Raw genomic sequence first — 16,150 nt, forward strand, 5'->3', positions numbered from 1 at the left:
GCCTTGCCCATCTCTGGTGACGGAATAATTCTTTTGAGAAGAGCATTGTCAAGGGTGTATCTCCTTTTCAGCAACTATGCTTTTCTTACCCAGGTCCTTCCGCCGTTTGTATTCATTAATGTTAACGTTGATCTCCTTGACTGCAAGGACTGCGCTGGTTAAGGGCGCTTTATCAGGGTGGGATTCTGGGGTGGAATTCAGCAACTCCATGAGCAGCAGTGGGTAGCGCATTACTCTCTGGACCGGTTTGATGAGGAAGGAGCCCAGGTTAATATAATTTGTACATCCCCTAATAGAAGAGGAAAAAGAGACTTTAAATCAAATGTCAAAATACAGGGCCTAATCAGGGAAATAAAAATCAAAACCACAATGAGATACCACCTCACACCAGTCAGAATGGGTAAAATTAACAAGGTAAGTAACAACAAATGTTGGCAAGGATGTGGAGAAAGGGGAACCCTCTTGCACTATTGGTGGGAATGCAAGCTGGTACAGCCACTCTGGAAAATAGTGTGGAGGTTCCTCAAGAAGTTAAAAATTGAGATGTCCTATGACCCAGCAATTGCACTATTTACCACAAAGATATAGATGTAGTGAAATGCTGGGACACCTGCACCTTGATGTTTATAGCAGCAATGTCCACAATAGCCAAACTGTGGAAGGAGCCATGATATCCTTCGACAGATGAATGGATAAAGAAGATGTGGTATACATACACACACCAATGGAATATTACTCAGCCATCAGAAAGGACAAATACCTACCATTTGCTTTGACAAGAATGGAAATGGAGGGTATTATGCTAAGTGAAATAAGTCGCTTAGAGAAGGACAACCATCATGTGGTTTCACTCATATGTGGAATATTAAGAAATAGTGAAAGGGATTATAAGGGAAAGGAGGGAAACTGAGTGGGGAAAAATTAGAGAGGAAGACAAACCATGAGAGACTCCTACTAACTCTGGAAACAAATAGAGGGTTGCCAAAGGGGAAGTGGGTAGGGGAAAGGGTAACCGGGTGATGGGCATTAAGGAGAGCACATGATGAGATGAGCACTGGGTGTTATACTATGTGTTGGCAAACTGAATTTAAATAAGAAAAACTTAAAAAATAATACAAGGCCTATTGGTAATGTTTGGGATTCTTAAATATAGCTCTGTGCTCTCACCGTCCTTTCCAATTTCATTCATTCAGCAAATATTTTCTGGGCACCTAATAAATACCAGGTACTGTTGTGGGTGCTGGAGACTTAGTAGTGACCTGTCCTGGTGGAAGGAGACAGGCAACAAACATTGTAGGAAGTGCCATTTGGTGGTTAAGTGCTATGGAGTAAAATATAGCAAAGGAAGTCTACTTCTAGGTTGGTCTATAAAGGAAGAAAATATAGAAATGAGCTTGTGCATCAAAGACAAGGGACTTACCATTCGGTGTACAGGCTTCTACAGGGCAGCAAGCATGAAAAGAAAACAGACAGCTGCTTAGAGGTAAAGCTAATGCCGATTTTCACATTCTTCCTAGAATGTCTTAGTTCAACTAATGCTTATCAATTGGGCAGACAAAAAAAAAAAATGACATGGGATAAAGGGAAATTATGAGTATCTATGGAGGCATATCTAGTCCATTAAAAAGTTAGTAAGCCCCTAACTTCACTTTGATCTACTTAGGCATACATTATATTCTTATAACCTACCTAAGTGCAGGAGAATCTCATCTGAAGGTCAAGAATAAGTGAACTGGGTCTTCGTACCTATAGTCTTGTTTATTTAGACCAAACTATCTTCCTGGCTGCTTCTTACCTGATATGCTAATTTAATACTCTGTATCTACAAAGCGGGAAGCCATTGAAGATTTTCAAGGGAAAAGGCAATACAATGAGAGAAGGGCAAGTTACATACAGGACCTGTAATAACGTATCATTTATGATTAAAATAAGATAGGTCATAAGAAATCTAGATGTATGTGCGGACAGACTTCTCAAAGGCAGAACTAAAGAATTATGATGGAAGTGCAATGGGATCAAAACTCTTACTTGAGATCTGCCAATGAGTCCTGAAGATGCTTCTGGATCTTCTCATCCTTCTCATAGATTTCCAGCAGTGAAATGGCCTCATCATGATTCTGGCAGTAAACCTTGTATGTTCCCTCAAGCTCATCCCGGTGATCGAGAAACACAGGCCCTTTGGAATATACGTAAACATAGTGTTTTTAGTAACTTTCTTCTCAGTAGCCTCAATAGAGAGTGGATAATCAGACTTGGGTCATTATGTAAAATAGATTTCTTTCTATGAGACATGTTTAAAATGATCTAAAAACCAGTCCCTTACACATTACTACACACCCAGAGTCTCCTGACGCTTTTTTCTCATCTTGACCTGCTCGTCTTAATCAGCCAAGACCTGAGCATGTCCTATCCTTTCCTTCCTCACTAAATCTTGTCCTGGCTGTATCAGAATCTTTCCTTGGTCAGACTAGTAACACTAACTTAACGCTGCTTTCACCAGCATCCTGCATTACCTTGATTTTTTTTTTGCTGAGTTATCCCCCTCTCTGTACACTTTTTCCATTTCTCTTCCTGGATCATAGAACTGCTCGAAAGGTACACTGTTGAGGGGGTGAGGAGAAGGCTTAGTGCAGAACAGTTTGAATAATTCACTACCACTTGTGTGATATTTTTAAGATTTTATTTATTAAAAAAAAAAAATTTTATTTATTCATGAGAGACACAGAGAGAAAGAGGCAGAGACATAGGCAGAGGGAGAAGCAGGCTCCCTGCAGGAAGCCTGACGTGGGACTCAATCCTGGGACTCCGTGATCACGCCCTGAGCTAAGGCAGACGCTCAACTGCTGAGCCACCCAGGTGTCCCCCACTTGTGTGATTTTTAAAAAATGGGGGATGGGGTCCAGGATAGAGAAGATACATATGTAATTGCTGGTATATGACAAACTCTCTGGTAGGCAACCGAAGAAAACTTAGTAACACTGGGTGCTTTTAGTTTGAAGAGCTGATGGCTAAGGAATGGATAAGAGACTTTTTATTAAATAGCTCTTTGTAACTTTATGTACCATGTGAATATATTAAAAATAAGTTGGCAGCCTGGGTGGCTCAGTGGTTGAGGGTGTCTACCTTCAGCTCAGGACATGATCCCAGATCCTGGGATCGAGTCCTGCATCGGGCTCCCTGTGAGGAGCCTGCTTCTCCCTTGGGCTATGTCTCTGCTTTTCTCTCTGTGTCTCATAAATAAATAAATAAATAAAATCTAAAAAAAAAAGTTAAATTAAAAATATAGTAAAATAAAAAACAAAGAAATATATTAAATAAACTTAATAAACTTAACCTCCCCCAAAATTGCTTTTGCAATTCATGTCAATCTGCCCTTTGCAAGTGGCTCACCAAAGCTTTCATTTGCCCTGATTCTGTTATTGTGTCCTTTTCTCTCCCAGGTGAGTCAGGTAAACACTGCCTAGTTTAAGCCAACATCATGATCCCATTCTCCTTTCTAGTGCTCAGGCATATGCATATGACACAGTTGTGGCCAATGAGAAATAAAGAGAAATCTGATAGGAGAACACTAAGCAAGGTTTGCTCACTCTTAAATGACACAGGGTTACTTTTCCCTTCTGCTGATGTTGTCATATGTGTGGTGGGATGGCTTGAACTGTGTGGTTCTATGATAGGATGTCCCTTCCCACGCTGTATCAGAGCTGGTCTGTGTGACCAACAGAATATGGCAGAAATAATGGTATGTCACATTGGGGATCAGTTAGAGAAGACACTGTGGGACTCCAATCTTGAGCCTTTTCTCCCTCTTGGATCACGCACTGGGAAAAGCCAGCTGCCATGTCCTGAGGACAGTCCATGGAGAGGCTCACAAGGCAAGGAAGGAGGGCCTGAAGAGCTGAGGGAGCTTCCTTGAAGAGGATCTCTGAGCCCCAGAGGACGGCAGTCCAAGCCAACAGCTTGACTCCAACCTAATGAGAGATCCTGAGCCAGAAGTGCCCAACTAAGTCACTCCTGGATTCCTCAGCCACATGCACTGGGGATAGTTTCTTATTTAAAGCTGCAAAGTTTTGGTATAATTTGTTTCACAGCAATAGATAATAGTTTCTTTGTTTATTAAAAACAGATGACTGTTTTTCAAACATTTTTGACAATGACCCACAAAACATTTTAAATGACTCAGTATACTTATATGTAGAATTGAAAGTGTCCAAAAACTATAGCTGTGTTTATTATTTAGAGTACATTCTGAAATTTTCTATTTTATTGAAAAAAATATATACTGGGTACAACTTGCTCTAGTGATCTCATGATCCATCAACAGGCTGCAACTGTCAATTTGGACAACGACATCTAAAATCTCGTCTATTGCTAACATCCTGTGGCACCTCAAAGTAGGCTATAGAGGAGAAGGAGAGGAGAGGGCCTGGTGATCTCTGAACTAAGTAGCTAGAACTTCATTTTTCTACTTAGTACCAGCAAGGTTGCTTCACCCTTTACTTTTGATGCATGAAATTTAACAAAAGGTTGGGGGGGGGGGGGCTGCTTCTGAAGTAATGGCAGGAGCTCATACCTACAGCGTCGCTGATTTCCAGATCAGCCAATAACTGCTTTGAGACCTTAATCACCATCTGCATATTTCCAAAAAGTCCTTCAAAGTCAATGTTTGGTATCTGAGAAAGGGAGACAAAATGAAAAGATGCATTGAAATGAAATTAATGGCATATCATTTTCATGTTAGGAACATCTCTTCAAGGATGATACAAAACTGTTCAAAGTCATCTGCACTCACTGTCACAAAGATTCCAGAACAGAAGTGTGCCAACATTATCTTTGGTGTCACTCTTTGTCCTTGATCACACTCTGCTTGACCCCATCTCCCATTACCTTAGTAAAAAGACTATGTTATCAATTTGGTCTAGAATTACATTGGGATACAAAGTCCCACCCAAAATCTGATGGCAGTGCCCACTTCCTATACAAGTTCTTTGGAGTGAATGTTCCAGAAGTACAAACCCAAGCCAGGCCCAGATGGTCAAGTAACAAGCAATAAGGACAGTAAATCCCCAGGATGCTGTTACCCTTTTTTCCCTACCTTCAGCATCTAGACAAGTACCTGGCACACACAAGACAGTTAGGGTTTCCTGGGTAAACACTGTACTGTCAGGTGCCGGAGCCACCAAACCCATCATCCCCAGACTTCATTATTATACAACCTTCCCAATGCAGTGATAATCCAGACTAGCTGGGAGTGTCTTTAGGAGCCACAGAGCAGGAAGTGGCTGGGACATGTCCTGCAGTAAGTCTGATAAGTTAACAGTGGACAAGAAGTGACAGGACGCTAAAAACTAAGTTGATGACACACTCATGTCAGGACCCTTGAATTAAGACCAGCAGCAACCACAGCCTTTACTTCAAATCCAGTAACCCTTGTGGTGAAAGCGCCATAACCTAATGGCTTGGAGAATCACATCACATTCAGGGTAAAGCGAGCTTTCTCCACAGCTCCCACCTGCGTCTGCTGCAGGGGCGCCATGATGTGTTCGATGCACATTTCCAGATCCCGAACATAGTCTCTTTCCGTCTGGAGAAGTTCTTCTATCACCTTGGCTCTCTTCTCCAGCATCCTCTGCTCTGGGTTTTCAGTGTACATGGACCCAGGTGGGGCCACCGGTGATGAAGACTGGGAGGAGAGGAGGGTCATTTCTAGAAGGGGAAGAGAGAACTCGTCAGCAGCTCTGAGTGTGGAAGCACGACTCTTCAATAGTTTAGGCTGAAAAGAACACATTCCTTGAGAACCAAAGTCTCACTGCTATCAACCACCAGGAAATCCAATCACACATCAGTTCTAATTATGAACAGATGAAGGGCTGAGAAACTCATTTCTGCAGAGAACTTCTCTCATCTGTGTGATAGCATTTCTAGAATTTGCCCTAAAAAAGGAAAAGCTGGCCCATTTTAGGAGGACAAATCAGTGTCCACAACCTCTTGAGAAAGAGGTTGAGAGAGGTGCTTTTCTTATAAAGAATTGCTTTCACTTAATTAAGTATAAGACCCAGTGCATGAGGTCAGCAGCAGAAATACCAAACTGGAAATCAAAAACATTGATATAGCACATTAAATATTATTGGGAATATCACAATGCCAACTAAGAAGAGTTAGAGAGGAATTACATGTCTGAGAACTAGGTGACTATAGGGCCTATTGCGTTCCAGTCATTGTAACAGAGGATTAACATATACAATGAAATACACAAAAATTATTTAGATTCTCCCTATCGAAACTTTTTTTTTTTCTTTCCCCTATCGAAACTTTAATAAAGACTCTGCGGGATCCCTGGGTGGCGCAGCGGTTTAGCGCCTGCCTTTGGCCCAGGGCGTGATCCTGGAGACCCAGGATCGAATCCCAAGTCAGGCCTCCTGCGTGGAGCCTGCTTCTCCCTCTGCCTATGTCTCTGCCTCTCTCTCTCTCTCTGTGACTATCATAAAAAAAAAAAAAAAAAAAAAATTAAAAAAAAAAAAAGACTCTGGTACCTTGTTACTTCAAATATTCTAGAAGATACAAAGGTACTAGAAAGATGAAGTTCTTTTTAATGGTATTTTCAGTCCAAAGAACCTCTATAGAACCACATCGCATGATTTAAAAGTGAAAACCAGTATGTACCTTGTCATTTGCTTTTACCCATGAAATCGACATGATGAGAGTTATTTATAAAGATGGGACAGTATGGCATTTGTTCATTTAAAATAAACATTAAACACCAAAATAAATAATTGAAAAAAATTCCAATGTAGCAATCTCTGCTCAGTTTATTTCAAATTCCTTAAGATCCACTTTAAAAAAAATCCTACAAATTTATTAAGTAAATATACTAATCTAAGTGTGATCACAAGAATATTTTTAGCAGATGTAAGAAGCAAAAACACTCCTGTTTACACTACTTATGGAAAACTAGGCTTTCACATCAGATTTTAGTCTTCAAAAATCTCTCTCTAAGGACTCTTCTCTAAGGACTTAGGAATTCCAATGTTTAAGAGGATGCGCCCAGATTCTGGTTTCTGAGAACTACTCTCCACTCAAAGAAAGCAGAGTTCTTTAGAGAAATAGCTAATTCCAAGACTGAGGCAAGGAGAGTATAGGTGAACCAGAAACATCTAATGGCAGAAAATAAGAAAGTGCTCAACAAAATGATGGAGGTATTTCCAAAAGGCATGGAGCTGGCTTGAAGGAGCTCCCATTGGCTAAATCTGGTACCGTTTGAGTAACAAAGTAAATAAGTACAGCAATGGACTATAATCCACTGACTAAAGAATCCATGAATTCATATTGATAACATGCAAGTACATGAATGGGGAAGAAGACAGTTTTTTCTTATATATAATGTCAACTAATAAATATAGAAGAAATTATGGGAATTAGAAAATCAGCATTTTGCAATGATTAGCATAAAATGTAGCCCAAGCACAAATCATCAGTGGATGATTCTGATGGTGGTGGTGAGGTCTGATGATCAGGATATATGCCTAGTTATGACAAATTACTTATTAATTACAGAAATGAAAAATAGTGACTATATATAGTGGAGAAAAGGAAAATATGATCACTGAGTAATCAGAATTCGCATCATCAATAAGGGGCAGAAAGACCGTATGTTTTTCCATTTGTCATATCTGGAAACAATACAATATCCCATATGTGATATCCCAGTCAAAAACGCATCATCTGAAACAAATCTTGAGTAAACATCAGACAACTGCAAACTGATGGTTTGTATTCTTCAAAATGTCATGTTATGAAAGACAAAGAGGGCCTCTGGGCTGGCTCAGTCAGTGGAACATGTGACTCTTGATCTTGGGGTCCCAGGGTGTACAGTTTACTTATAAAAAAGAAAAGAAAGACAAGGAAGCCCGAGAATTCTCAAAGATGACTGAGGAGATGGCAAATAAATGCCACGTGTGATTCTGAGCTGGGTCCTGATCTAGGGAAAAAGCTGCTACAAAAGACATTACATTACTAGGGCAACTGGTAAAGTTATAATACATACTGTAGATAAATGATTAAGTCAGAGAAAAATTCCCTCAAATGGCAAATCTATGTGGTTATGTATGACATCCATGGTTCATACAAAATACACATGGAAGCTTACGAAAGGACATGATATGTCCAACCTACACCAGTCAGAAAAAAGTGTGTGTGGGGGTGTGTGGAGAGAGAGAATGAACAGAAAAACCCAGCAAAATGCTAAACACTGGTGGATGTGAATAAAGGCTATGCAGGAGATTCTTTGTACTACTGCAATAATCTGTACATTTTCTATCATTCAAAATAAAGTTTAAAAAGATATAATGGAAAAATATCTTTCTTGAACTTTTTTTGGTAGCATGACAAAATTTCAAGCATAATCCTATTTGGTTTCTTTTTTTAAAATAATTTATTTATTTATTTATTTATTTATTTACTTATTTATTTATTTATGAGAGGCACAGAGAGAGAGAGAGATACAGAGACACAGGCAGAGGGAGAAGCAGGCTCCACGCAGGAGGCCTGACTTGGGACTCGATCCTGGGTCTCCAGGACCAGGCCCTGGGCTGAAGACGGCGCTAAACCGCTGAGCCACCTGGGCTGCCCGCATAATCCTATTTGACTAGAGTGCTAAATCATAATCCTAAATTAATTGCGGCATATGTAAAACTTATTTTTAATAGGCTTGTTTAGAGTTTTCTTTGCAATTTCAAGCAATAGGATCTCAGTCCCAAATATGGTCTCTCCCAGTGGCAAGTTAAGAAGAGAAACTCATTTTTAAAATGTATTATCTTCTTTATTTGGGTATAATTGACATATAACACTATATTCCCTTCAGGCATATAACATAATGATATATTATTTTTAGAAGACACTCATTTTTAATATGACTAAAAAGTTCTGAAAGGGAGAACACTTGTTGAATTCCCACCATAGGCAATACACTTTATATATTTGATTATGTCCCTGAACTCATTTAATATTCATGTCAAAACTCTGAAGTTGTATTATTACTTGATTTAATAGAATACCTGGGTTTTGAGAGGCTGACCAACTTGTCAGAGCTTATGTAGCGAGCAAATGGCAGTTCTGGAATCTGAATCTAAGTATATTTCAATCCAAATCCTATCGCTTAATCCTGTACCATTTTGCCTCCCTGGCCTGGAATCTCAACTAGAAAAGGTCAGGGGTTTATTTGCTTCAAATCTTGAAAATTACCCGGAAAATATTCTATCTCAGGAATCAAAACTCTATTAATTATAATAGTTGAAAGTTTAAAATACCATCAAGTACTCATCAATCAAAAGCCAGCAACCTACAGTAAGACTCGGATTTTTATTATTATTATTTATTGTTTTTAAAGATTTTATTTATTCATGAGAGACAGAGAGAGAGAGGCAGAGACACAGGCAGAGGGAAAAGCAGGCTCCATGCAGGGAGCCTGACACAGGACTGGATCCCAGGATCAGGAAGGCAGGTGCTAAACTACTGAGCCACCCGGGGATAACTCGGATTTTTAATAAAAGAGAAAAAAGAAATGGTAACAATTCCTTTGACCTACTGGCACGAAGCTATTTATTTATTTATTTATTTATTTATTTATTTACTTATTTTTGCAGGTGCATTTATAAATTCTTGGACTGCCTTTAAAATACCAAGAAATTTAGCATGATTTTAAATCCCTGTGGAATGTATCTGCAATTTTGACAAAATTCTACATGTTTCTAAAGACATAGGTCACCCTCAAGGTCTACACATGTCAGTGCTCAAAATTAAGTCAAACTAGAACTATCTGGCTTGAAATGACTCCAAACGTAAAACCCCTTTTCCATTATCCCAAATACATCCTAAGGAAAGTCTGATCTAAAATTTTAGTATCTGGGACGACCAAGCAGGAGAAGGTGGCCTCCTGGCTCAGCTAGCTGCAGTAGAGAGAGGGGCTTTGAATCTTGCTCTTCCCAGCTCTGGCCGGGAACCCTGGGGAACTGGACAAAGGTCACATTTCCCTGTAGGCCTCAATGTCCTCACCTGTAAAATGAGTAATAATGCCTGCTTTGCCAAGCTGTTGAGGGAATAAACAAGGGAATAAATGGACACAAGTTAGTTCTTTTCCCACAGAGGGCCAGAAAATGCTGTCTGTAGCAAATTAAGGTAAGGTGCCCCAAGTAGAAGGGCTCTGTCCAATTCCTGGAACACTCTGCTCTTCTCTAAGAACAATAAAAGCTGAGGAAGCACATGGAGGAGGCTGCGGCCAGGACCAGCCTCCAGCGGCCGTGCGCAGACCAGCTCCCACCTTCTTCCCCGAAGGTCCTGGAGGAATTGAGGAGCTGGAGCCAGAGCTGACTGCACAAATTTATTCTCTCTGGTAAAACAATGCGTACGGGGTAGTTTTTTCCTTTTGTTCCCTTTCCCAGCTCCCCGCCCCCCCCAAGTCCCGATTCCCCTCCCCTCAAGAGGTGCCCACCCCCAGGCTAGTGGGCGCCCCCAGGCTCCCTCCAGGGCGTAAGGAAGGCGTCCCGGGAGCCCGAGCTTCGCGCAACTCCACAAGCCACACTTGAGAGCACAGTCACAGAAAGAGCCACTCACTTCTCCCCTCCGCAAGGCCGGCTCTGCGTCTGGCGGGGAAATCTCTGACCTGCCGGCAGGTCCCGGGCACCCGGGCTGCGCCACCTGCCGCCGCGGGCTCCTGCCCCGCCGCACCCCGGCTCCCCCGCACCTGCGGCGCCCAGTGGCTGCTGCCGGACGGGTGGGTGGGTCCCAGGCTAACGGGCAGAGCAGAATCTTCCCAGAGCTCTGGAATGCTCCGCAACCCCCAAATCCTTTGAATAGGGTAGGCATTTCCCCCAGGCTTTCCCACATTTACATATGAATCGCCGAGTCCCCCAGGCTATCAGGGCAGGGCCGGTTCTAAAGGATGGAGCTGGAATCCTTCTGAGGGGAACGAGCTGCAGGCTGCGGCCCGCCTTCGCTCGGGCTTCGGCACCTTCCCCTCCTGCATTCCCTTCCCGGTTCTCACTTCTGGAGTTTTCATCGAAGGGTATTACTCTCACTTTGCCTGTCCCTACTAAGCTTTATGGGGGGGGGGGGGGGGGGTGTCTCTTTAGGGAAGAATCTGAAGGCCCATCCATCTCTCACTTAAGAGGCCGCACTGTGAAGTAGGTGGCATTGGTCTACTGTCTGCCTGGGGACCTGGCTTTCTGCAGGTCCCCCTCTCTGGCCCAGGCCAGCCCTCTCCAGGCCCGGGCTTTGCCTAGGGACCTGGGCCTCCTACTTTGGGGACCTTACCCTACAGCCATCAGAATGCAGATCTCAGTGGGCTGGGCCCCGCTTGGCATGAAGTGCACAGAGTAATTCACGGAACCGGGAACCCTGCTCACAGCTCCCAAGCATTTACACTTTGAAAGAAACCAAGGAAACAAAAGCTGCAGAAAAAGAAGCCATCTTTGTAAAAAAAACAAAAACAAAACAGAAAGAAAAAGAAAACCTGCAAAAACCACTACGTGTTTCCATAATGGATATAATATGGCAGTGCAAGGAAAAAGGACAGGAAGAAGGCACCCCCCTTCATCAGTTGGCCCCGGGCCTCAGGGTGGGAGCTGGATTTAGGGCCGAAGGCTCAAGGGGGGTGAGGGGTGGGTGGGTGTTGCGCTTCCTAATCTCATAAGAATCTGTTGTGGTAGCGCCAGTAATTGAAAATAAACTAATGCTAACTAAGAAACGTCTCTATTGGTGAAATCTGGGGCCATCTCAGGCAGCTTCTGGTGAAGAGGCCTTCCCGCCCCGTCTAGAGTCGCACCCGCTCTGGGAGGCTCACCCGGCAGGCCCAGGCCGCAGGCCCAGGCGGAGCCCCACGCAGCCGCTTCCCTGCAGCCGCTTCCCTCCACCCGCTAGCGCAACTCCTCTTAACGTTGCATTTGAACAACTACTTACAGGGCACTTACTGGGAGTGTCAAGCACTGTTCTAAGCACTTGACGAACATTGGTGTTTCTAATCCTCCCAACCACCCTACCACATCGTCCCCGTTGTACAGTTGAGGAACGACGACGAGAAGTTGAGTGAACTGGCTGCGGAGCGCAGGCCTGGGATAGGGGCCGAGCAGGCTCCCGCCTCTGGGCCCGTGACCTGTAGCTACTCCCTCTGCGGGCAAATCCGTGCAACTTGGGATCTGAATTCTACCTGTGGGGTTTGGTGGCCACCAGGTAGCTAATAATAAGACAGAGTGGCCCTAAAGCACAACTTAACCTCTGTGGGAGCCTCGACCCCCCCACCATTAAGTGAACAATATATCTTTAAGCATATCTGCGTATGTTCACGTGATGATATGTATAAAACCCCATTTAGTAGAATGTAAGTAATCCCTCAGAATCCAATGTAGTGTCACACACAGTAAATATCCAATAGTATTCTGGATAATTTATGGCAGAACACACGTGAAACAAAGGAAAAGGCTTCTTTTATCCTATCTTCTGATGGCTTTCCGACTTACATATTAGCCATCTTCCTCAGGTAAGGGGAGAGCCCCCTTCAAGAAACCTCAGCTCTTTCTTGTGACCTTGACAGATGTGCCACCCCAAGGGATAGGGCAGCAGGTAAAAACTTGTAATACTTTCTCTACTTCTTAAAATAAAAAAAAGTCAAAACTTCTAACTCAGGAGTCTACTTTTAGAAATGTATTATATGTAAATCATTGGACAAATGCACAAGATGTACATATGGGGATGTTCTCCGATGTGTACAAAAACTCAGAAGCAATTTTTTTTCCCCAAAGGGGCCTGGTTAAATAAGTTTCGGCATATCTACAGAACAGAATAGTATCATAGCTGTTGAGATTTATACTTACTAACACAGAATGCTGTCTCTGTGCGGTTAGTTGAAAAAAAGTATATTACAAAATAGTCTATGAACGAATAGCCATTTTGTTAAAAAGGGAAAATACTTTTGGTGCATATATTTGAAAATGAGAAAATCTTGACAGGATGGAAATTCCGATATTTTTTTCCTTGCTTTGACCGTATCTTCTAATATTTCTAGAGTGAACACGTAACGTTGATACAACAAAGAGCAATAAAATGGAAGAAATTTGCTGTAAAATGAGAATATTCTAATACCAACAGTTCTCCATTTCTGCTAATCCATTTCAAATTTTTTCTTCACTTTTTAATGAGCTGAGGTCTCTTCCCTGACCCGATCCCTGTAGACTGCTGAAGACCGTAGGTCAGGAAACAGGGCTGAAGTCACGATTAGCCAGTCTCCTAAGAAAAGCAAATCCACCAGTGCCTGTTTAGCTATCCTTTAGAAAACCCTGAGAGAAAGCTGTCTTTGTAAATATTACTCATTTTCGCCCCAGGCCCAAAGAGAGGAATCAGAAATCCCAGTTTTCCGCCTTTCCACATCCCTCCAGCTGGGCCACCCAGCCCCCACCCTGTCTTTACTTTAGCACCTACAAGCCTCACAATGTGGAAAAGGTTTGCTCAACGTACAATTCTGGCACTGTGGTCACTGGCTTTTCTGCAGAGCTCATAGCCACCCAACTTCAGAGAGGAATCGATAACATTCAGGTCCAAAATCTCAACCAGAACTAAAAAAAACCTTCCCTGTGGCTTTTGCTCTGGAACTTCCCACCAGCTTTGGCAAGTAACCTCTAGCACAATCCCTGCTGGGAGGGTTTCCACCCCTGGGGCAGGAATGAGGAGTGGGGATGGGGGAAACTCAGCTCAAAACTTCTCATTTCCCCTTTCCTTTTCCAGGCCCTCTCTGGGCCTTCAGAAAATCAAATGAGTCAAGGGCTCAAAGTACTAGAGTCTGCAATTTCTTATACTGCCAGGATGGTCAGTTTAATTCTAGCACCAACTCAAACACCATTTTTGAACCCTCACCAAAGACACAGAAATCCTAGAGGGGTGTGCTATTGGTGGGACATTATTATTGTTATCTAATCTTTAGGTAGCAGAAGTGAAATTATCAAGAGGGCAAAGACAGTTTTCATCAAATAGTTCTCTAGGAATAAATGATCAATTTGAGTAAGCAGATTTTTATTATAGTCAGCCAAAAAACTCTATATGAAAAGCTTTATTTTCCTAACACACACATATCTGATGCTATATTTACCAAGTCTCTTGAGGGAAGTTATTATTACTCTCATTTTACGAATGAGGAAATGGGCACAAAACAATGACATGGCTGGCCTGTGACCTGTGACCTCTGACCACAGGGCTGAGAAAGCTGCATATTCAAAACCAGCGTCCAAGGCCAGTGCTTTCTGTGAAGGGTCAAGGCCTGTTGTGGATTATGTCTTCTCCGTATGCATGTGGCCATTTCTGGCTTTATATTTTCAATTTTAATAATGATACTATAGTGATGTTTCAAAATTTGCTCATGTCCGTGCCCCTCTGGCTACTTCTCTGTGCTAGTCTATAAAATTAAACTTTCTTCAGTTTCTATGAGGTAGTTTACTTTGATTCCTTCCACTTGCCTTCATAATATTCTATGTATCTTTTATCACTGTATACCCCACAAATCAATTCATCTGAATTATAATCCTGTTCAAGTTCTAACTATAAAACTGAATGAATATTTAATAGAGAGCTACTGAGCAGAGTCTTAGGCCACGGGGCAAGTAGAAAAAGTTGAAATGCCCTCAAAAGCTTTCTTTAGTCTCATCAGGAAAGCCATGTCATCTGGCCTGTGTTCAGGAAGAGCAAATGCAGTAGGATTAAACTGGATGGCCTTTAAATTTTTCTCATTTGACTTAATGAATCTAGTTGAACGGGCAAAACATAAGCTTATGAAACAAAAGAATAATGTAAAATAGAAACAAATTAAGCATTAAGGGCTTTGGTTATATTTATTTGAATGAACCCAATCTCTCAAAGATTCTTTCCTAGTGTGATCTGATATTTTGATGGTAAAACCTCATTAAACTTAGGGTATCTTAGGGTGTCATTATATACTATTATCTAATTTTCTAGCTGAAACATGGGGAAAAAAATAAAACCTCAATACAAGGGAAATATAAATCAGGTTTTTCCTGGGACCCCAGTCGTAAGTGCCAAGTTGGTTTAAATAAGGTTGAGGCATCCAGCAGTCACCCCATACCCCATATCTCCCCTGGCTTCCACTTCTGGGCTGTAAGAGGAGCTGCTTCCAAGATCTTGAGAGGGCAGTGGGTATAGTGAATACTCAAAAAAAACCCTTGGAATCTAGTCCTGCCTCCCCTCTGACCTGTCTGGGCTGTTGTTCCCATCTATCTATAACAAAGGGGTTGGGCCCATTGGTCACTTCCAAGATTTAAAATCTTACATGACTTCCCACTCTGTTACTTCACTTACTCCTCAGTTTGGAGTAACCACATCAACTTCTAACTAGTCCCACAAGGAGTGTCACTTGGTATGTAAAGCCTCTTTGGACTCACCTAAGCAGTTAGCCACTTCCTCTCAGCGAGCCCTGAGGACAGGGCTAGCTCAGTGTACTTCCAGTATTTGTTTTCTTCATCATTGAACATGACAAGCCCAGCTTGTCTCTCTGCCTTTCTGCTCACCTATTGCCCTTTAAGCCCAGCCAGATGAAGGCCTCTCTAGTCTCTGGATTGGGTCTTTTCCCAAATTTCTCTTCTCAAGCAGCAATACAAAAAAATATGTACTATTTTGTCTTTTTGTTGTTGTTGTTTTTAACACAGCCAAGTCACACTTATTCTAGGTGTGTGATGCCGGTTCAACTTTTGAAAATCAAATAATGTAATTCACCACATCAACAGGCAAAAGAAGAAAAATAATATAACCAGGTCAACTGATAGAGAAAAAACTGTATCTGAAAGAAATCCAACATCCATTTATTATAATAAATATCAGAAAACTAGGAGTAGAGTGGAGCTATCTCAACTTGGAACAGAACATGTATTAAAACCCTAGGGTGGGGATCCCTGGGTGGCTCAGCGGTTTATCACCCGCCTTTGGCAGGGCGTGATCCTGGAGTCCTGGGACCGAGTCCCACATCAGGCTCCCTGCATGGAGCCTGCTTCTCCCTCTGCCTGTGTCTCTGCCTCTCTCTCTCTCTTTCTCTGTCTCTCATGAATAAATAAATAAAATCTTTAAAAAAAATAAAACCCTAGGATACTTATCTTTTGATGTCATA

General features: G+C 42.1%; 1 protein-coding gene across 3 annotated transcripts in view; it reads right to left on the minus strand.

Moving 5' to 3' along the window:
• Positions 1-16,150, minus strand: part of DNMBP (dynamin binding protein) — a 107,413-nt gene that overhangs the window by 17,855 nt on the left and 73,408 nt on the right. For 2 of the 3 annotated variants that reach the window (XM_038578505.1, XM_038578506.1), the window contains 5 exons: positions 5,510-5,703; positions 4,571-4,670; positions 2,029-2,176; positions 1,421-1,438; positions 90-289 (listed from right to left, as the gene is read on the minus strand). In XM_038578505.1, the coding sequence (XP_038434433.1) occupies positions 90-289; positions 1,421-1,438; positions 2,029-2,176; positions 4,571-4,670; positions 5,510-5,703 (660 nt within the window). Of the gene's footprint in view, positions 1-89; positions 290-1,420; positions 1,439-2,028; positions 2,177-4,570; positions 4,671-5,509; positions 5,704-10,605; positions 10,631-16,150 lie in introns of those variants that run through there. The other variant, XM_038578507.1, reaches the window with a different exon arrangement.

The sequence above is a fragment of the Canis lupus genome, chromosome 28 (genome assembly GCF_011100685.1).
Source record: "Canis lupus familiaris isolate Mischka breed German Shepherd chromosome 28, alternate assembly UU_Cfam_GSD_1.0, whole genome shotgun sequence".
Taxonomy (NCBI): domain Eukaryota; kingdom Metazoa; phylum Chordata; class Mammalia; order Carnivora; family Canidae; genus Canis; species Canis lupus.